Source organism: Struthio camelus, chromosome 20 (genome assembly GCF_040807025.1).
Source record: "Struthio camelus isolate bStrCam1 chromosome 20, bStrCam1.hap1, whole genome shotgun sequence".
Classification (NCBI taxonomy): domain Eukaryota; kingdom Metazoa; phylum Chordata; class Aves; order Struthioniformes; family Struthionidae; genus Struthio; species Struthio camelus.
The window spans coordinates 9,689,175-9,711,664 of record NC_090961.1 but is presented as its reverse complement, the minus strand read 5'-3'; the positions used below and the strand labels follow the sequence as shown (position 1 = coordinate 9,711,664).

The window sequence follows — 22,490 nt, the reverse complement described above, 5'->3', positions numbered from 1 at the left end:
AGGATGGAATGAAGCTCACAGCTCTCTTAGGACATGAGGTAAAGCAGAGCACGCTCTCCCCACCTGAGGCTATCTCTTGAGGACGTTTGCCATCACGTTAGGAGGCTCCATGGGGACACTCACTGCCCCTTGGGGATGCTCGCTTTCCCTGCAGAAACTCCAGGACAAACTGAGGGTCTCGATAAGCTTTCAGGACTCCATCTCTGGTCTTCCCAGCTCTGAAGCCACATACAGCTTTTGCTATAGCTTGCACAAAGCTCATGCTTCCTTCTGGTGCCTTCCCTACCAGGCTCTGGATGAAGTCTGCTGTATCTATCACCAGAGGGTGCTTTCAGGCCCCTGCTAGAGAGTGGCAGCCTGAGGTGCCTTACTCTGAAAAGGTGATAGCTTGAAGCTGCCTGGTTCAGCCTAGCCCTGAAGGTGCATTGCAGTCAAATGCTCCTCTGCAGGTGGCAAAGCATGAAAACCGATTTCTCCTCCTGACAGTGTACCAAGGAGGTAAGGGACTGCTCACATAGACCCAGGGGAACTGCACTTGTCATCCAAACTAGTAGCCTGATGGCACAGGAGGAGCAAGAGCAACAGACAAAGGATGCCCCAAAGGTGCTGAGGTCTGTCCCATGGGCATCATCAGCCCCGGAGGAGAGCTGCAGCCAGAAACGCCAGGACCTCATCCCGGCCTGCAGGTGGAGGACTGCTTCCTCTTGTCCCTCCTACCTAAGCGTGGGGTACCTCTGACTGAGAGGAAATTCCCAGGTGTACCTCCTTCCTTCCCTTGGTGCTACTGCTGCTTTGCTGACAAAAGCGCAACTTCCTTCCCTCCTGCTGGGAGATAACACAAAGTAGCAAGTCCATCTCTGACACGACTGCCTCTGCTTCAGATACTCCGCCATGGTGGTCACGCCAAGTCACTGAGCTGTGAAAAGTCAGGATGTGGAAGCGTGAAGCACTCGCCAGGCCCACTCTGAGGGCTGGAGGGGCCAGGGATGGCAGAGTGACCTCGGACAGGCGTCTACCACCACATGCTCGGCTTCCCACTCTTCCCACACTTGCCAACCACTCCCCAGGATCTCAACGCCCCTCTGTGCCCTAAGGCAGTTGTATCTTTCATTTACAAGTATCCAAATTGTATTGTTTCCCTGTGAGTCAGCCCATTTAGTTTATGTCCTTCAGTGCCAGAGGGGAAATTTATGAGATGAGAAACTGGCTTGAAACGTTTATTTTCTAGATGACGAGTCATGCCATTAGATATATAGCATTATGAATCATAGGAACAGCATCTAATTTGCTCTTAAAGGTATAATAGGTCTGACTCCCCACACCCACACCCACACATATATTGGATTGATAGCTCCCCCACAGGATGGCTAGTTCATTTGTTTTGACACGAGCAAGACTTACAGGACTATAAAGTCCCATCTTACCATAAGTAAAGCCTATTCATAAAAACAAATATTAGGGAAATGAATGATCAGCTAAGCACATATACCCTACACTCGACTGCATATGGATCTTTCTCCCGTTGTTATTTGTGCTCAGGGGGAGGCCAGTTGGCCCCATTTTACAGCTTAGGTGCTCAGCAACAGAACATTTCCTCTCTGTCCTCTGTTAGACCTGGCTGATAGAGGGAGAAGCATTAAGTTATTTTTGACTGTGGGTTTTCTGTTGACATCCCCAGAGAGGAAGGTTGTAGGACATGAAGGAACCTTTCAGATCAGCAGCTGCAGGACTCAGCACGCACCATGGAGCCTGTCATTTCCAGATAGGATATGGGAAAAGGTGGTGTTGGGTGCTTCTCTGTGTTTGAACATCTGGTCTTCCCCGTGGTCGACAGAAACGAGAAAATCTGACCCAACTATTTCCTTGGATGAAGGTTTCTTTGTGGTTGATATGCACCTCAGTTTCTGGAAAAATTAAAAAAGGAAGTACAGGGGAAAAAAAAAAAGAAAAGACCAAGCATGCTGGACATAGCTGTGCATTTTTGCAGGGATCTGCTGCAGATATCTGAGATGAAATAAAAGCTAGCAATTTGGTACGCTTTGGTTTTTGCACTTGTTTAACCCCCCCCCCCCCACACACACACTTTTTTGTAATGTATTTTTTCAGAGATCGGTTTCTTGGCTAATTTAAAATAAACAGGAAAAAAAATATAGCATTCCCCTTGCTTAAGCCAGGAGGAATGGTTCAAAATCAGCATGCTTCTTGCAACAAAGAGGGGCTTCCAGCTCCCAGCAGAATCTGCTCTACATCTCAGAGCAGGATGCCCATTGAGACTAGCCATCCTCGAGGCCTGTCCTCAGCCCTACAGCTGGGTACCAGCTCAGATGCGTCTCCTCTTTCTCAGCCTCCCCTAGTAAAAAGGGTGTAAAAGGGGCATATTCTGTCGTGGAGGCGTGTTAATCTCACGGACTAGTAGAAACCTTTGGCGTCTCTGCTTCCTGGTCTCTGCATTCAGGCCAGACAAAGAGGGGAGGTGGAGCGGCTGAAGCCTTCACAAAAGAGAGGAAGGCAAGGAAAGAGGACATGGACAGGGTCATGACAGCAGATGGGCTCAGCCTGATTTTGAGGGACAAGGCAACCTATTGAGACAATCTGCAGGCTGCAGAAGATGCCTGTACACCATCACCTCCTCCTCACACACAGGCAGGTGTCACCAGAAGGAGGGAGCAGGTTGCCCCGTGAGATGCAGCGCTGTCCTGCTTACAAGGCAAATCCAGTTGCAAAGCCATGTCTCCCTATACAACACCTGACACAAGGGGGCCACTGACAGGAGCTCCTAGATGCTGCCAGGCTCCAAGCAAGTATAGCTAATACTATTAACACTGACTACTCATCAGGGGAAATGAGTATGGGATGCAGGCTGAGGAAGGGATTTCACAGCCTGAATAGGATGCTATCATGACAACAGGGTTCCAGGAAGAAATGCTTTCCATTCCCGTACAGCAAGGTTCAGTGCTGTTCAGCAGGAGATAAATGCTGCTCCTTAACAGTCGAGACATCTCTGGGAGGAGGAGAGAGGAAAAAAAAAAAAAAAGGAAAGGAAAATAAAAAGTAAAGGATTTCCCAGACCAGAGACTCTTTCCAGGATCACGCAGTTCGCGTCTGAAAGTCTGCTCCAGGTTCACAGCAAAGGAGGATGAAATTTCCCTACTGTTGTTGGCAGGTGATCTCATCTGTTGCTCACACCCTCCCTCCCTCCGGCTGCCTCTCCTTGGGGAGCAGTATCACCAGTACTTCATCCTGTGAAGACACTTCAGCAGTTTGCCGGAAAGGTCAGGGTGCTGGAAAGGACCCAGGATGGGCAGCATCCTGGTTTCTCTTATTTATGGGAGCCATGAGAGCAGCAGAGGACATTGTAAAACCTGGCAGCAGGGGAAATAAAAAGCCTTCATGCTGTAGTGAGATTCCTGTCCTGGTGAGCTGGCTCTGCTTTCACACCTAGGCTACAAAGCTCTCTATTATAACATAATAGGGAAGATTACAATGTGTCCATTCTTTTCCCTGTTAACGCGAGTCGGATGTGGGCTAGAGCTGCATCACGATGCACAAGCGGCTGGATTTTGCACAGTGGAGTGAGGAGGAAGATGGCCAATTAACAGATATTAAAACAAAGCAAAACAAAAAAACAAACAGAAAACCCAAACCAAAACAAAAAACTCACCTCAACAATACAAACATTGTCCCCACTTGCTCTGGCTCCCTTTCAGTTTTGGCTGTGGAAAAAGAAATTACTGGCACCAGCCTTCTGTGCCTTCAGAGGCTGCTTTACGGAAATTATCTACACACAGGGAGGTTCACTGTTCTTGCAGCAGCCCGCCTGACCTCCCGCTGCTGTGCGGTCTGGTGGTACAAGAGCCTGCCACTGTTTGGAGGGAGGGCAAAGTGGGCGCACAGCCGCAAGAATGTCTATCACCCTGTCACTGCAAAACCTTGCCCTCCTCCTGCCCCGAACGAGCACTGGACATCAGGAGAAACAGCCCTCAGACATGGGCCTAATGGGAAGGCCCCAAATATCTGCCTCTCTGAATGGGAGTCAAGGGGTAAGGCCAAATCATCCTTAGAGACGTAGGTTCAAATTCGGCTTCCTAAGTTTCTGCTTTGATTCTTCTCCTTCCTCCTCCACCTCTGTCCCTCTTCTGCAGTTGCATGTTTCTCCTGATCCTGCTTTGTCAAACCCATAACCTGTCTCCTGAGCGCAAACCTCCGATTCCAGCTTACCCCTATTCACGTCAACTGCAGACTCAACGGGGCTGCCAGCACAGACAACAATTAGCTAATGGCATTTGGGGCTCCTTTCTTAGGCACGCTCCGGATTTTAAAGCCAACTGCAGAGTCAGGACATTGTACGACAAAGAAAATTCTTTGGAAAAAGCGTAGGGTTTCATTACAACAGTCTTGGGCTCCTAGACTACTGAATTTCTCAGTTACACTCTTTTCAATCCGCTCTGCCCTTTGAGAGCAACACTGACGCAAAAAAAAGGGCTCACAACATCAGTGATAGAAAGAGAGCTCTTCAGCCAGGTGCTAAAGAGCCACGACAGCGAGGCCAGTCAGCACAAAATAGAGCAGACTCCCCATTCCCCTCATGAATGGTGGTCAGATGGAGGTACGGTGGACGTGTCTCACGGGGGCTTGGGCCCTTTAAATCATCCCTCCGGATAATTCAGTATTGCGTACACAAGTGCTCCAAGTACCCAGCTAAGATACAGCCCCACTGAACATTACGCCTTATAAACAGGGAGTACGAGACAACCTTGACCCCAAGAACTAATCAAAAACCACCAACACAAGATATCAAAATCAGCTACGCTTTGCATTTCTGCTGAAATACAACCATTGGCGCAACAAGTGCGTCAAATAAGGGCAAGGCGAGCGAGTGGAATTAGGAGGAAAAGTGACACCAATTTCTGCAGCTCTCTGAAACTGCTACCACCCCATTACCAGGCTGCGCAAGCAGATAACCTCCCTCCATGCCGCTCCCGAGGGTGGAGGGACACATGCTCCCATTTTCACCAGCATGTCCTTAGAGCAGGCTTAGAGAGGGCTGGTGGTAGCCCTGCCAACCTGCTGTTCACCCACGTGCCCCAGCTGGGAGCCAACCATGCAGTGATATTTGGTAGGAGAGCCTCACACAGTCACAGAGGCAGCAAACTTTGGCGTGAGAAGCGCTGCTGAGGGTCATGGGAAAGCAGAAAGCAGTCTGAAGGATGGAGGGCTGGATGGATTAAAGAGGAGCTTCCTCCCTCTCTTCTCCTCAGCTTGCCTTTCTTTCCAGCCACTACCACCAGGTCATCAGCAGGACACGACCTTTTGCACAAAAGCCAGCAACTGAACGGAGGCAAACTCCCAGCTCTTCTCATCCCTGACAGCTCTCAGCTGCCTCCCGGGCTGGGCTCCCGCACTCGCTGCGAACACTGTGCGCCGCCTCCCGCCTGGAGCTGCATTCCCTTTGGTGACGAGCACGGGCCCGGGCCCGCTCGCTGCCTCCGACTCCTTCTGCTCTTGCTCCAAGTCCGCCATGGCCAAGGCTCGCTGGCTGGCGGGCTCCAGCTGGGATGCCGCTGGAGGCTCATGCCCAGGCGTGGCCCAATGACAGACATCCCAGTCGGATTTTTCTACTTGGCTCTTGGAAATGTATTTGGCCAAACGTAAGAAGGCCAGACGGTCAGTAGCTGCACAAAACTCCTCCTGCTTAACCCATCTGCTCCGGGCAGCAACTGGGAGGGAGCGACAGAGGGGGGCGAGGGTGGATGTGAGGCTGCATGGGTCCGCAGCAGGGTGGTTTCCCCAGCGGGCCTGGCTGCTGGCACCTCTGCACACACAAACGCCGGAGCTTGTTCCCTGACCACATTTCAAGCGTTGCTGGGCTCGAGTGGGAAAGCACGTGGTTACTCTTGCTCCTCAGGATACAGGTGAAGCCCTGCTGCCTGCAGCGTGACAGGGCTCCAGGGCACAGCAATCCCACCACCCAGGAGGGCACATCTCAGCCTGGGGAGGGGAGACCGGCTGCTCCATCACCCCAGGGACACCCTGTGGAACCGTGAGCGCTGGCCATGCGTTGCGGGGTGCCAGCAGTGGCAGGGTGGCATGCACCCCCTCGCTAGCCCGACGCTCCCTCCACGCCGTGGGATCAGCCTGTGGGCTGTGTGTGCTGCAAGGAAGCCGTAGCTGCAGATGAATGCTGAAATTACTCCATTTTCAAATTAAGTAAGGTCCTAGGGGTCTTCTAAAATCCAAGCTCAATGTCCATTTGTCTCTTTAAACGCAAACAACAGGGCTTTGAATCCACTGCTCCCACTAGGAACGAGATTAATCTATCCTGCCCCCCCTCGCCACACCACCCTCTAAGCGCTTCTGCAGCTGGCCGAGCTGCTGTGTGCGAGCTGTGGTGTTTTTGTGTTTGTTTGTTTTGGGGGGAAAGGGAGGAGGGAGAACAGACTGCAAACAAAAGGCACATCTCTGACGAACGAGCCTGACCCCTTTCTCCCCACCACCAGACACCTCTGACCTGTCGCACTGGCCTCGGGAGCGGCCATCTCCACAGAAGGTGGACGGTGCAGGTAAAACATTCCCGAGTGCACCGAATCTTCCAGGTCTCAGTGTCGTTTAATGAGCTGGTGTTTGGAGTGGGAGGGGATGAGGGGGAAAGCAGGGCGTCTCCGCTCTTCCTGGTGCCTCTCAGGGTTAGCTGCCTGGCTCAGCTTCCAGCAGCCTAGTCCAGGGGACTTGGAGGTTTTCAGAATATGCAAACCTGCTCTCTCTCTCTCGCTCTCTCTCCCCCTCTTTCACTCTCGCTCTCTCTCTCGGCCTGTGCCTCTCGGTGATTATCGTGAGCTGGGCGGTTAGTCAATCACACAGCTGCAGAGAACTGAGGAGTCAAAGAAGCAAAAAGGTGAGAATGATGATATCGCAGGCTTTGCCTCCTTCCTCTCTCCCCTGGCGATGTGCTGAACTGAAAGCTGAATAGGGAATTTGCTGCCATGAGAAAGAGAGGAAAAAAATATATATATATGTATATAGCTCTCCCTGCCTCTCCTTCCTCAATTCACTGCTGGACATGGGTTTCTTCAGGTCAGGACTTGAGAGCCATGCTAGGCAATAAGAAATACCTTCCCCATCCCAAGGGGTAGGGACGGGCGTGACTGTTGATGGAGTGAAATGGGCCCAGCACAGGAAGCCCCAGACCAGTGAGGAGGAGGACGACCACCGTATCATAGCAGTCTTGCTAGGGCTGCATGCAACTCTTCTCTCCTTTGGCTTCAGGACATTCTCTAGAGAGAAACCACACAGGGTCACCATGTGTCTCTTCCTCCTGTCATAGGCACTCGACAGCATTCTGCCCTCCAAGAGCCAGGGGAAGCTTTTCTAGCGGGAAGCCATATAACGGCTGGAAGCTCTTGCGCTGCTGAGTCTCACCAGTCACTGATGCTGGCGTAAGCTTCTTCCATAATCTACAATGAAGAATTTCTTGCATCTTGCTCTGGACAGGGTAGTGGAGGGACCATTGCTTTAACCCTACTCTGGTGCCTGCATTGCTCTAGAGCATAAATTAAGCAGAACAGATACGCAGGCAGAGATTGCACATCATCTACACATGATGTAGGTTCCAGAGACTTCAAGTGAAATCACCTCCAAGTTCTCAGCTTCTCAGTCATCTCTTGAGGTCATGATGTGAGTGGTCAGAGACTGAAGAGAGACAGTGGAGCTATAAACCTACCCCAACCAGCTTAATCTCGCCAGCTGACCGGGACCAGTGGAGACAGGACGCTGGCAATCCCTGTTCAAGTAAGCAGTTCTTTCTCTGTAAAACCTTCCATCCTCAACCACAGCATAGTCATGCTGGGTATGAAAAAGCCATTCAAAGTGTACTGGCACTTTTGAACACATTTCCTTGACCCATACCTCTTCTCATCTCCCTCTCCCCCCTAGCTTTCAAATTATTAGAACAGGGGCACCTGAGATTATCTGGGAAAATACTGGTGAAAGGACAAGTCCGAAACATGGCGCACATCAGTGCTGGCAGAAGCAACTTTGGAAGTCCTGTGCCCAACCTCTACCACGGTAAGTGCCAGATTCCCCAGGCAGGACGCAGATACTAGTGACCATGCGAGTTCTCTGACCAATACTATTAAATCACAGAGGGAAGCAGAAATACTTCCTGTCAGAGGCTCAATCCGTACGGTTTCCAATGGGCACAGGAGCAGGAAGACCATGTCCCACGCTCGCCCACTGACTGCAGTCCCAGGAGTGCGACGTCAGGCACTCCCTGGGGCTGGCTCATACGCTTGTATGCTGCAAGGGGCCGGAGAGAGAGCCTGAGCAACAGCACAGCTGTCATCAAAAACTCCTACTGATTATGCACAACTGAGAGTCTCCTTAAGCATGAATGGCTTTGGACAAACATTTCTGGAGAAGCAAAAGGCAAACCCTGTCTCTTGGACCCCTTCTAAACTTCAAGTCCTTGCTCCAAAAGGAGGAGAAAATAGCAGCTCCCAATGATATGGAAATAAAGAGTTTTCCAACTTATTTCATATGGGCAAAGCAATAAATTTTCACCTAATCTCCTTCTTGGAAATGGCTAATTTTAGCTGAAATTTAGCATGCACGCATACGAAATCACACAGCAGCCCAAGGCAGACACTCAGCATGGAAATTTAAACTCCAGCACTTAAAGTCTGGCAAGGTTATCAGAAACTGAGAACAAGGCCTCTTACAGTGAAGTAGTGGTAAGTAAAAGAAGTGTGTAACCTCACTTTGTTGGTATACACGAAAAGATGCACCTATTAATAAAAAAACTGCACGTACTGAAGTGGGCAAAATTTGTATAAACTGTGTCGTGCCTCACCTCTACCGTTAGGCTTGTAACAGAAAACTCTGAGCAAACTTTATAGATGTTAATATCCATATTGTTAGCGAGCTTGCTTTCTCTCTCTTTCTGTGTGTGTGTGCACATACATATTTGTACGTACATACACACAGATACAATTATGGTGTGTGTGTTTATGTTTATATAGAGAAAAAACGAGGAAGATCTATACTGATTTTTTTTTAATACTGCCAGGGAATTGGGATCTGCTTGCAGTTCCCATAAGGTCAGCATTTGCTAAATCAATTGAGTATTATTCACACAAATGGGAAAAAGCAGGCAGAGGAGTGTTCAGCTGTGGATGCTGTGCTTGGAGGTAAGGGACTTGGCCAGTATCTGCGCAGTTCACGTTGCCAGACTGCTGCAGTGATGTCCTAGCTCCCTGGACAAAGTGCTCTTCCTAGGTTCAAAAATGCAGGGTCCGAGTGCTCATCTTAGACATCTGCAAGTCTTGCTTATGCCGTAGGCCAGTGCCACTCTGTCACTGACTGGCACCATCCTCAGGCCTCCTACCTGATGGTGAAAGAGGATGTTTCATCATCCCACCCTTATGTCAGATGCTTCTTATGGCAAATACCCTTTTGGAGTCTACCCCAAGGGCAGGTAGTGCAAAGGCCCAGAGAGTGGTTTAAATGGATTACTTCACTTCACATTTGCAATAGAATTGGAGCATACCTGCTGTGTCTTAGCACCACGGTGGTTTTCACCATGGAGGTGGCCGTTTCCTATGGAACATTAACTCCTTTTTCTTGTCTCTCTTCTCAGCACCTTTGCTCACGTGGAAAGATGAGAGGAAAACCATGCTCATATAACAAATGGGCATCCCTTATCACTGGAGCTGTACGAACTAAGCTCGTGATGCTGCTAACCCTACACAAAGCCATCATCTCAAAGGGACAGGCCTAGGTAATATCAGCAAAGCCTCTTCTTAGAGAGGCTTGTGCAGTTTTCCCCATTGCAATCCCCAAGTCTCCCAGCACAGCCACGCAGGAAACACTTGGGTGCTCCTCCTTACGCAGGTACCAAGATCAGAGTCACAGCTTTCCACAACAGTGGCTATGAGCTCCTCCTGGCAGATCTGAGCTGGGAGCTACAAATTACAGCTGATAGGCTGAAGGCACAAGGACTTGTCCCTGCCTATGGGGCTGAAGGGGAGCAGGAGGGGGAGAGGGAGAGAAATAAGTAACCCGTAAAGAAGAGACTGACGGCGAAGAGGGTGAGAAGCAGGCTGTGGAGGAAGAGAAGGGATAGACGGAGCAGGACAGCAGATCAAATGAAGGCTTAAGAAAAGAGACCGAGCAAGAGAAGAAAAGGAAAACACTGAGGTTGCTGCGAGAGAGTTGATTAACGCTGAGGAAATGGGAACAGAACAGAAAGAGACAGAAAGGGGGCGCATGGAAGACAAAAAGCATTCCTCGTGTCCTGCCACGAACAGGATAAGGCCTTTGGATGGGCTGCAGGGGAACAGGGCTGTGAGAAGACCGACTATCAAGAGAAGCCCACAGTCCAGATAAGACCCAGTTCAGCTGAATAACCACAGGTCAAAGGAGACAGTATCCATCGACCTGCCTCCCACCCCCAGGGGCTGCCGCTCTGGGCAGCACAAGGTGAACTCTGCCCAGCACACTACTCATTCCTAGCTCTTGGTATCCTATGTTATGTCACACCTTAGCAGCTGCTTTCATCCTCTGTCCTGCAAGAGTCCAGTCCCCTCTACCTACAACCCCTAACCTGTCCCTTGCACCTGTTTTTGGAAAAAGCTGGGCCCCTGGCATCTAAGCTAAGCTGTCCTGAGGCAGCAAGGCTGATGGAGAGCGCCCCAGGGGGAAAGCAAATTCACACACAGCGCTCACCCCTGCAAACACAGGCTCCTTCTGGGTGCACATCCATCTCTGGGTGAGCAGGTGCAGGAAGGATGAGGGGGATTCATTCAACAGTCTACTAGAAGATGGCTGGGGTTTTTCTTGTTTGGTTGCTTCATTAGGTTTTGTTTGTTTGTTGTTTTTCCCACTGCCTTGGCAGAAAGCACAATGCGGGCTGTGTTCCAGCTGCAGCTGATGGGACAAGCCCTCCGCATGAGGGAAGGAGGCTGCTGCTGGCAAAACACAGGCTCCTCTGCTCCCCAGGACAAGGAGGCGCCCCGAGCAAGCCCGCCAGGGCAGGCAGGGGCCTGCCGGGGTGAAGCGTGTGAGAGAAGGAGGGCATCTTCCAGCCAGAAGACAGAGAGGAATGGTGGCATTTGCCACCTGGGCCCAGGGCCCGGGAATGGGAGCTGGTACGGGCAACGTCAGTGAAGATTCCCCCAGATCGTGCTGGGCACTGCTCGCTTTCACTGTTAACTCCTTCCCCGCTGGCTAACCTGTCTCCCCAAAAAGGAACTGTCATCTTCCAGACTGCTGCTGGGGAGCAACTTCCTGCTTGTCTGAAGGAAATCAGCTATGCCACTGCTCCCCCTGTTTCCGCAATGCCGGAACATAAAGGCAGGTAAACGTCTAATTAACAATTGTCCAGCAGGAAGAGAGCGCGTGAGTGAGGAAAGGATGCAGATGGTGAATGCCATTTGGCTCTAGAGAAATCTCTGCTCTGTATGCACCCATTGGATATAACAGGGAGAAAGAGATGATCCTTCCCTTGCCATGGGCGGCGGAGCTGTGATGGTGCCAACCTAGGTCTCAAAGGCTCTGTAAAGCCATAAAACAGGGCCAAGCCAGGGTCTGCCGGTCAGAAGCAGAGGAGCACCAGGGCGTGGAGAAGAGCGCTCACAGACAGGGAGCAGTAGGGCCAGTCCAAGGCAGGCTGGAGAGACGCAAGGGAAGACAGGATGGGGGAAAAGCAGAGGACAATGAGAAAGGGGAAAAGCATGAAAACAGGATGAGAAACAATGGGAGAAGGAGATTTTGGGGAAAATAGCTGGAGGGGGAGGGGAGCAGAGGGATGGAAGTCAGGCGTGGCTGCATACAAAAACAAAGAGGGGCCTGGGTGGAAGAGAAGGAGTGGGATCAAGGGCTAGCAAGGACAAACTTTGTGAGGGATCTGGGTGCGGAGAGAAGCACGGGGGCTCTTTTGCCTGCAGATCAGGGAGGGGGTGAAGGATCATGCTCGGTGGTCACACCTCCATTTGCTAGGATTGTTTCCAGACCTGCAGCCCTCTCCATCCCACCCACAGCTGCTGCGCGCTGGCTCACTCCAAGCCTCTTAATCAAGTGCAGGCTCAGCGCTAATAAGTGACTTTAAACAGGTCTGTCATTTTTGGATTTGGGAGTGGGGTGGGGGGCTGAGGGGAACAGAGAAAGTGGGAAATAAATCTACATATGATTAACACCGAAGTTCTTGCAGGATTTGCAGGAAGGAGAGGAGGCCAGGCCCTGGGGAAGGGTGACCTCCAGCTTTGCTAGTCCCTCCTGGAGTAACAGTGACCTCCTGTGGCTGCGGACTTGTCCCAGGGGGTTGGTTTGTCCCTCCACCAGCACTGACACTTTGCAAAGCCTCACAGGGACCCTGAAGGGCTTTGGCCACTCCTCACACAGTCAAAGGATGAGATTTCAGACCTCGAAATGAAACGTGGCCTGGAGCCTGGCTCCCAAGGCCATCCATAGGAGGAATCCTGAGCACTGGTTATCTGCTGCAGGGGGACACAAAAAGCCACTGTGACACAGGCTCATGGCATTGTCTTCAATTGGCTAAAAGCAGGGACAGGTCTGTAAGCAGGGACAGGTACAGGTCTGTGAGACCATTTGGGAGGAAGGGAGCTGTGGGTAGCAGGCAGGAAAACTTGACAGCTCCATCACTGTCCCTGACACCATTCAGAAGTGTTCTCCACCAAACACACACACAAAAAGACCGCTCTGTTCCAGGAAATTCAGTGTTTACGCAGAGACAGAGGAAGGCAGACTTAAGAGGCGACTAAGGCAGGAACACAGTGATGGATCTGGCTCCATCACCAGCTCACTCACCTCCCTGGTATCATTGTCCTGGATCAGAGCATACAGAGGCACCACCCGGTTGATCTCCAGCAGAACTGGTGTAGGGCTGAGCTGCTCCTTGCCTGGACGCCGGCACAAATGGCAGGTTGATGGGCAGCGCCCTTTCTCCTCGCAGTGAATCTCCACACCTGAGATGAGGTGGTCATCAGATAGCATCTGTGCTGTCAGCAGGCCAGAGAGGTAGGTGATGAATGGCATGGATTTCAATTCCTTCTTGTTCCCAAGCTCAGTTGTTTCTGGTTTGGTGACAGGGAGAGAAAAGAAAACAAACAGCATAAAATAAATCTCAGCCTAGTGCACTTCCCAAACCCAAACTTCACTACAGCCAGGATAAATGCAGCTGCTGATGGGGTAGGCCAGATGGGAGCAGGAAATCAGAGAAGTTGAAAGAGAGAAGGACAAAAACAGGACTTGCAGGTCACTGCTTGGGAGTGGGTAGGAAGTGTAAGCATTTCCAACTGAACACTTCTAAAGTGACAGAGTTGGCCATGTTTTCTTTCTTCCTTTTTGTAATTTGCACATTTACTTTCTGCATTTTGAGACGAAATAAAACCACCCAAGTACATCTTCTCTACCAAAGAGAACCCTCTCCAATGGGGCCAGGTCAAACAGTTGATTGTCCTCCTGCCCCTAACTCTGAGAAGAGGAGCCAGGTATCCCACCTCTATCCTGTATACTCCCATTTAAACTCTGTATCTGTAGACACTCCTCTTGGGTTGATCCAAGAAGAAAGCCTCAACCTTCATAGCCCAGTGATGGGCCTACAGAAGAGAAATCTTTCTCTGTCTCGTGCCTGAGTAAGGCTCACAGCACTATGAGATGGATGGGTAGACAGCTGTTGCCTTCAGCAACAACTTCCCAGTCCAAAGGAGGAGTTGTACAAGAAGGAAGATTGTCTCAATGGCCTCAGCTTGCTGTGACATGCAGCTGATGAGGCAAGGAGCATGTCAACTGGAAATACAAATAAACACAGTATTCATTCATTATTCTCTAAGCCCTTCAGGCTAGGGACAAGCCTTCCCCCTCCCTCTGGCTATCAGGGAATACTTATGCGCACAGGATCAAAGCTGTCACAGGAGGAATTAGCAAATTCCAACGCACCCATCTTTCGGCGGCATTAAAGAGGGACAGTTGCTAAAATAAATTAAAACAAGGCTGTGAAGGAGGGGTGTCAGCATCTGAGGAGACAGTGGCATAAACAGACATGGAAACAGAGAGTTGGAACTAGTTCTCAGAGGGATTACAAAACTGGGAGAGTGTCTCTAGACAGTTTCAAGCCTGATAAGAGAAAGCCACGAAGCTGCATGAAATTGGGTGGCTCAGAGAAATGGAAGCTACAAGGTGATTCCATAGGCCTCTCCTCACTTCTAGGTAAGAGTAACACTTTCTTTCAATATAGCTACTAAACTGCAGTTAGAAGAAGAAGATGATGACCCTTCTGGGCTGCAAAGCTTATTTAAGAGATTTCAAGGAGTGATTTCAGAGCATTTCCACCAGGAAGGAAGCTTTGGAGTCGTGTTTTAAGGGAGAACATAAGCATCAAACTAAGAGAAAGGGAATCATTTGATCTCATGATTGGCAACAGTATATCAAATCCTCCTTCCTTCAGTATTAGTCTGATGGCTAAGGATTATAAACCATTGGCACCATTGGCTGGATGTGTCCTTTACTTAGATTTGGTAAAAGTCAGTAAGAAGTCATAGCTGATTGGCTTGCTGGAAGATCTGACACACAGTTTCAAGCCTTTCTGAAAATCATTGTCCAAATCACACAGAGGCTTCTGCCAACACATCTAGCACTGTGGGGCAGTCTCTGTACGTGCCAACGGGCAGTCAGTCCATGGAAACGGCACAACAATTTAACACTCAATAAGTGGCGTCCTGGTAAAACCATATGGAAACAATAGCTTTTGTTTCAAGAAGTATTAGAAAACTTCTGAGTTGTCTTCATTCACCCAAACAATACTCGCATTGCAAGGTAAGTACAGCAATGAAGTGATTTCCTAATCAATTGCCTAAAAATTGTAAATGTGCCTTTTTAAAACTAGCTCTCTGCTTGTCAATGACACACATTTGGGAATAACGGACACTTCTGAGCAGGTGACCTCAACATTGCCCTCCACACCTCACACCTGCTAGAAGAAGAGATGAAGACAGCCTAGGATGGATGGGCAGCATGGTCAAGCTGCTGCAGCACTCCCTAGGATGCCTTGCTTGAGGCTCTTTTCAAGGTTCTTTATTCTCTGCTTTTCTGTGTTTGTTATCTGTTCTTTCTATTTTGAAGCACCGGGTACCTTCTCATGAGGCATTTTCATACGGTGCTTGTGGTCTTTGGTGCTAGGAGAGTACAAACAAGCAGTAAGCAGCGGGATGAATATGCAGGAAGAGCAACCTCTCTTCGTCTTCCTCAGTTACAGTCTATGTTTGCATGGAGCAAGCTGAGGCAAGTAAGGAGTAAATTAGACCTCTGAGCAAGAATTACAACTAACTCAAAGGGTGCTTCGCTTGTAGGTTCAGCAATCTCCCTGCATTACCTCGTGCTGAGTGACAATGCTGCTTGATTGACGCAGTTGTGAGAGCTTTGATTCAAGTCTTTGCATTAGCTGCCCCATCCTGGAATACAGATGAAGCTCACTGCAGTTCTACTCCACCAGACACGTCACTCTGGGGAAGGAGAGGACATGGCTTCCCTGCAAATGGTGGGCTAAAGCCAGCTACACAAGGAGAGCAGTCCTCCTACTTCCACCCACTTAAAAACACAGTCCCCTTTAGCAAGAAGGGAAAAAGAACACCAGCTCATAGAACATGTCCTGCATGACCAGTTGCCTTGTTTGTCCGTCGCTCCAAGGAAAGGGGACTGCAGCCAGGGTGGGGTGGTAGAGATGGTAGTTTAAAAGTTCTCCAAAGGGTCTGGCATGAAGATAAGGGCTCCTCCTTCCTTCTGAAGGAAATACGAAGGGAGTAGAGCCTTTCCAAGAGCAGCAGTCACGGAATGGATCTGCCCTGGGGGGAGATTAGAGGTCTGCAAATAATGTAAGGTAGAAAAACAGTGGCTCATCAGGGAGGCTGTATGAGTAGGCAGCTCCCCTTGCATAGCAGGCACACTCGCTCAGTAACAGAAGATTAACCATGGAGCCAGGTGACTTGTGACAGACTTGTCAGCATAGCAGATTTCACAGGTAAGGTAGAAATGTGTGTCTCCATTTACACCTCTTTATTATAGTTGAAGCCTCAGCCGCTTTGGGGAACAGGAATGCTTTGTAGATGGGGTTCCTGGGGACCTAAGGGGTTACTGTAGCTCAGGTTAATGGTTCTATGCCCTGGCAACTGATACACGGTGTTCCCTTGTATCAAAAACGCTCTGGGTTCAACTCCAGGTGATGAAAACGGAACAGAACATGGCTCAGCGGAGGGAGACAGGCTTCGCTGCCAAATTGCCAGCCTAGACGACTAGACTAGAAGTCATCAGCGCTGGATAGCAGTTCCTGGTAGCTTTTGTGGAATGACCTTTAGGGGCTGGCTACAGCCCTAAGGAAATATTCACCCCATTTCTGCCATTAAAATCCATTCTAAGAGTGCTGGCTGCACAACCTGCTTGTAAGCCAGCTCCTCCAGAGTCTTGAGAGAGGAAGCGAGCAGGAACTCCTAGTCTTCATCTGCTTGCTCTGGGAGTGGAAAGCACCAACTCCAGGTGCCTTCAGTAGCAGTACATTCATCCCCAGAAAGCCGGTGATTTCCTCGACGGAGAGCGCGCTCACTTCTCTCACTCCATGCACTTCACCTGTCACTTTCCCCCAAAACACATCAGCTTTATTCCTGGACCTGCCATTGCAACTTTAGCCAAAGAAGAACCGAGAGAGAACAGGGTCCCTAGATCTCCCTCTTCACTATGTCTGAGAAGAATTTCAGTTATTTATTCAGCTATTTGCGTGCAAGTAAGGGGCTCACAAACCACCCCACTCTCCCCAAGGCAAGCCCGACAGTGAACTGGAGAAACCTCGCATATTCCTGGAGGCTTGGTCTGGCTTTTATTACCTAGCTGATGTACAATATTTGTCAGTGCTAAGGCCCAGCTGACTAGCTTCTCCTTGGATTAAAATACGCAAGGCCCAACCCTATTCCTGATTAAGTCAAAGGAAGTTTTTTGCCATTGGATTAGAGAGAATCAGAACCAGACCCTGAAATGTAACATTGAAATGCCATCTCCAGTTGCCACCGAAGCCAATAGAAACACTCTTGTCTTCATTGCAATCTGGGTCAAGCCCAGAGTAAGTCAGCTCAGCTTTATTGTTCAGGTCCACGTTGCATGAGCCTTCCGCAGGACTGGATAACCTCCCAGAGCACGCAAATTGTTCTTTCAAAGTCTCTGCTATGCTCCCAGGGAAAGTCTTTGCAGGTGACCACTGCTATGTTGCTCCAAAGGCCCCATTCTGGCAGCAAGACAGGCTTGGCAGCCGAGTCTGCAGCACAGTGTACCAAGAGTGAGGAAGGAGGGATTCCTTATCAGCCCTTGCATCTGAACATGCTTTCGCTAATGCTGCTGGCGACTCAGTGAATCCTGGCAACATCTGTTTGGAAGCACAGCGCCGCGGATGTGGTTAGACGCATCACGGCAACTTGTGGGAGTTATTAGTTTGTTTGTTTGTCTGAAATATGTATTAAAAAAAAAAAAACAGCCTTCCACTAAGCATCAAGCCTTGCATAAGAGAGGGAGGATGAGCACTGCAGAATGTGCAATGGTATCGATCGCCTCTTCTAGTCTCTGTGCTCCACCAGGATTTAAACAAGCCCGGAGTAAGAGATGACTGCCTACACAATGTTCAGGGGTCCTTGCTCAGGATGCAGTAGTTACAGATGTCAGAAAACACTTACAGCATTACCAGCAGCTCCTCCTAGCGCTTGGACAAGAGGGAGGCATGATAACACTATTACTATAACAATAACAAAAGCATAATACCTAATTCTTTTGTATTTGAGAGCTGTTTTGTCTTGAGAGCTCCCCGGAGACAAGGGTTTTGCTAGTGCTCCAGCATTTTGTACAGTGCCTGTTCCAAAAGATCCCAAGTCATTCCAAAACTGGAAATCACTCCACTTCCCACAAGAATGCAGCCACATCAGGGGTAGGATGTGGTAGCTCTTCAACAGCAGAAAAGCCTAGAACAAGGAGAAGAAGGTTCTCCAGCTAAAGCCATAGCGGGGATGTAAGGAACAGACCCAGGGAGGAATTCCTCCAGGTTCAGTGAGTTAACACCTCCGACCCTGAAAGGCTGTTACTGATGCTTAAGCATTACTGATTCACGCCTCGAGTTTTACACTTTACCACAAGGAAGAGTTGTAATTCTGGTCTACCTCCCACCTTATACCACCCTCCGGTTGGGACAGAACATAGCCGCCACCATGACCAGAGGACTGGAGATTTACGGCCAATACTTTATTCACTGGCACAGGCTGCCACTTTATTACTTAGTGGAATAATACCTCATTTGTTGGCAAATCCACTGAAAGGGAGTTAGAAAGAAAATCAATAGATGTGTTTGCCTGGGAATTTCTCTTGTAGTGAGATATTGTTAGTGCAGTAACCAACGGGGCTACGAAACGCTCTGACAGCTTTAACACTGTCTGCTATCAGTTACGGGCAAACATTACTCAGGGCTGCTAGTAAGCCCCATGCATAGTCCCTGCGAAGAGCTGACCAGGCACCTTCAGTCATACGTGTCCACCCGTGCAAGAAACGCACGGTGCTAGACTCTGCCACTGCCCAGGCAACACCATAACATCGGCTCAAGGTACCTACGCTGAACCAGCCACCTGGGCCAGCAATGCCTGAGTGGATGGGGCTCACGCACTGGCTGGGGTAGGCTGAGGGAGCTCACCTATGAACTGCTACCAGCCTATTTGGGAATGCAGCGCTCCCTTGGGGTATCCTGAGCAGACGACACGGGAGACCTGGGTCAAAGCATGACTAAAGCCTGTCCAGGAGGGAAGCGGTATGCAACTGCAGAGCCCAGAAGTGCTCATGCGAGCGCTTGCAAGCAATGGCAGGAGCATGCCTGTGCAGGCACCTAAGATGACACCCTTGGAGCTGCTCAAGGCTATGGCAGAGCGTCGGGGCTGTGTATGTGTCCGTCTGCGAGGGCAGTGAGCGTGCACAGTGGAGGGACAGTGCAGCCCGTGCCCTCATCAGCACTGCCTGTGGCCCGTGCCAACATCGGGGCTGTGCATGCCCCATGCCAGTGCCAGGGCTGTGCATGGCCCGTGCCATCGCTGGGGCTGTGCACGGCTCATGCCAGTGCCAGGGCTGTGCATAGCTGTGTGCGGCACGTGTGCGGTCCACGGCACGGTTGGGGCAGCAGCTGTGCAGCCTGCAGCCTGTGTGGGGCCGAGCCAGGGTCGGGGCGGCGGGGCAGTTTTGGCCGCTCCGGTCCGTGAGGGCCTGCTGCCCTCTCGTGGCATGCGGGGAGGATGGCTCCTGGGCTCGAAATCCCTCCGTCACTCACTCCGCCGCTTTTCATCAAAGAACCTGTCCGCCACTGACCTCTCCATTCTGATCCTTACCCACAAAAAAACCCACAAAACACCTTGGAAAGATAAGTCTTGCAACCCAAAAGCATAACTTTCCTGGGTGCCAGCAAATTCAACCTCCTACATGCACTGGTTTTACGACCCCTTTCCCCTCTGGACACTATGTCTGTCCACTGGCCCACCAGTGCCACCACTTGCCTGCCTGTCCCTCGGGACCACCCTCTCCCCGGCGTTATCTGACTGCTGCTCTCAATTGACCAGCATCATTAGATGAAACTCAAAACAACTTCTCAAAGCATTGCTCTTCCAACTGGATCTTAGCTTACTTTCCTGCCAGACCCAAGAAACGTTTCTGTGCCAGAAACCTGTCTTCTCCCAACTAATAAAAGCTATGAGGTCACCCTATGCAACCCGTAGCGCTGAAGGTGCTGCAAAGGCCAAGTCAGAGGCCAACCATTTCCTCAGCCCTGGGGCTGGCCGGGCCTGCTCTGGGTTAACCTCGGCCTCGGACGACAGGCCTACCTTTAGCACAACTTCTTAAAAGTGTAACAGCCCAGCAAGCCTGGGGCATCAAGGAAAAAGCTGGGAGGGCTTTCAGAGCATGCTACCTTGTCCTCAAAAATGCTCCTCCGGACAAACTAGCTGAACAAGTCTCATCTGCTTAACGCCACAAAGGTCTGGACAACACTCGCTGTCCTCAGACCCACGAGTGCTTCCAGCCTGGCCTTCAGTCACCTCCATGCCTGCTCATCACCGAAGCGGTGCGCCAGCAGACGAGCCTGAACCTGCTGCTCAGGAGGCACCCGCTGAGGTTCACCCCTCAGGGCCTGAAGCACATCATTAAGAGAAGATATCGTAACTCTCACTCATTTTCCCTTGCGCGTCTCGTCAAGACGTGCGCCTGCTCTCTCCGCCTCCCAGCACGTTTGCTGCCTGCACTGCCGATCTCTGTTGCTTCCCGGTTGCTGCTCTGGTGAGCAAATGCCACCGCAGCTGCAGGCACCACACAGGCTGGTCCGTACTCCAGCCTGCACACGAGCAGTGCAGAGAGGCCACACGCAGCTTTAGAGACTGAGGGCTCACCTCTTCCCAACGCAGTGAGTCTCTCTATACCTCCAGAGCCCCATCGGTACCATGGGGCCCACAACTGCACAATATATTGCTGCACGCTGCTTGGATCCTACCGAGACCATAAGAAGTGCCCCAGCTGGCACCAGGGATGTGGCACTGCCGTGTTTAAAAGAGACTCTCCTCTTGCTGCAGGGACAAGGACATGTTGCTCACGTCTGCTCGGGCCCGGGCTTCTCTGTGCTCCCAGAGGAAGTACCAGGCCCGGGTATCTCCTGATTTGCTGTACCGCCCCACTGGGTTAGGGTAAAACTTATTTCTCTGCTATCTGCAAAAGCAGTCTCAGATTCCCGAATGAAAGCCAAGCTGGAACAGGGAGGCATATTACTGATAACCCTCACACCACGGAGACCTTGAGAAATGCCAGAGCAGAGCCGAGCCATGGTCTATTTTCTGAAATGCTCTGTCTCTGATTACAGCCAGGCGCTCCTGAAGCCAGTGTGGGAACCTGTCTGATGGGAATAAGAGAGGTCAGATAGAGAGGTTAGAGGGAAGAGGAGGAGGCAGCAGGGGAATGACTGATTCTGTGAATAATGACTTTGGGACACTAGCCCTGTGCCGGTGTAACAGCGACTACATCCTTTGCTACCCCCCAAGGCGTGAGCAGCAGACCAGGGACGTATCTAGGTGGGTGTACGTGTTGTGAGTATGTTGAAACACGTGGAACAGAGAGGTCATGGCAGGAGCAGCCTTCAAGGTGGCACTTCTCCCTCCCTTGCTTTTTGGAAAAGGTTACAAGAGCCTATTCCAGACATACTCATAACTTGCGTTTCTACCTGGGGACCTCAGGGCTGGCAGTGAAAGAAAACAACACGGGAAGGTGGAGGGAGCCAGCAGCTGGGCAGGGAGGGGAGGCGTGACTTCTGTTACAAAGGTTTTCATGGAAAGTTATGATGCCTTATTTTTAAAAAGTCTTTAAAAGCTTATTAATAGCCTCATAAAGGGCAGCCCCCATCCCACCTCTGCAGCAGCATCATGTGTTAGCCCTGGGGGAAGGAGAAAGCTGGACTTTATAAGGGTCCTGCGTAATGTTCTTAAAGGCAACCACCTGCCTTGTCTTGCTAAGAGCACAGTCCCACCTACGACCAGGCTTTCATCGTGAAAAGACTGGGTGGAAAAGACCTGTTAACTGAGCAAGGCCACCCTGCAGGGCCAGGTGAGGACTGATAGCTTGCAGCCTGATCTAGAAGATGCTAGAAACGGGTTTGAGCCATGCCAGGGGAAGCACTGCTGGTCCGGGGAGCCTCACCAACAGGCTATTGAGAAGTTAGTGCCCACATGGTTTTGCATTTTCCCCTGAGACACCCAGGTGTTAAAACGCATGAAAAGGAGGATGACAGCCATAGGTTTTCCTTCCAAAGCGTAACTCCTGGCTGTTGCCTCCTGCATGGGATGGATGGAAAGTAGGGACGTCCTCATAAAGGAGAAAGGGGAGGGAGGTGTCTCCAAGGTTTATCTTTATTCAGATGTATTCCACGTAACGCTCCCACTATAAAGTGTTCCTGGCAGATACCTCTTCCACCTAATCCATCTTAGCTCTTTGGATCTCGATGCACCAGCAGAGTCTCTGACAATCAGAGCAGGGACAGCAGCGTGCAGTCTTCCATTTGAATGACAGGGGAAAGCAAGCTTTCCTCTGATTGACGATAAATAGCATACTGCATGATTCCCACAAACCTTTGATTTTCTGTCCGCACCACCGCAGCTGTACTGATCGCTAGCCACCGACGACAGAATCAGGGCTACTGTGGAAAAGGAATTAATATCAACCAGGATGTGCCCTGAACGAGTCCCTGAATAAGTAACCACAGCTGCATATCTATTCATGGCCTATATTTATGTGCATCACCCAATCAACTGATTACATTTACCATTCTGAATCTAAAAATAGTTGGTTTTGACCTGGGAGTCCATGGATTGCTTCAATGCAGTCTACGGAATGGACCGAAAAATACAAGTTTTCAGTATGTGACGCAAAAAACAGCACATGCT

The 22,490-nt window shown here is 50.4% G+C and overlaps 1 protein-coding gene across 3 annotated transcripts in view; it reads right to left on the bottom strand.

Annotated features, from left to right (window-relative positions):
* The window catches only part of ASTN2 (astrotactin 2), a 433,162-nt gene that overhangs the window by 109,501 nt on the left and 301,171 nt on the right, over positions 1-22,490 (bottom strand). For all 3 annotated transcript variants that reach the window (XM_068914561.1, XM_068914562.1, XM_068914563.1), the window contains exon 17: positions 12,820-13,085. In XM_068914561.1, coding sequence (XP_068770662.1) covers positions 12,820-13,085 — 266 coding nt within the window. The remainder of the gene's footprint in view (positions 1-12,819; positions 13,086-22,490) is intronic.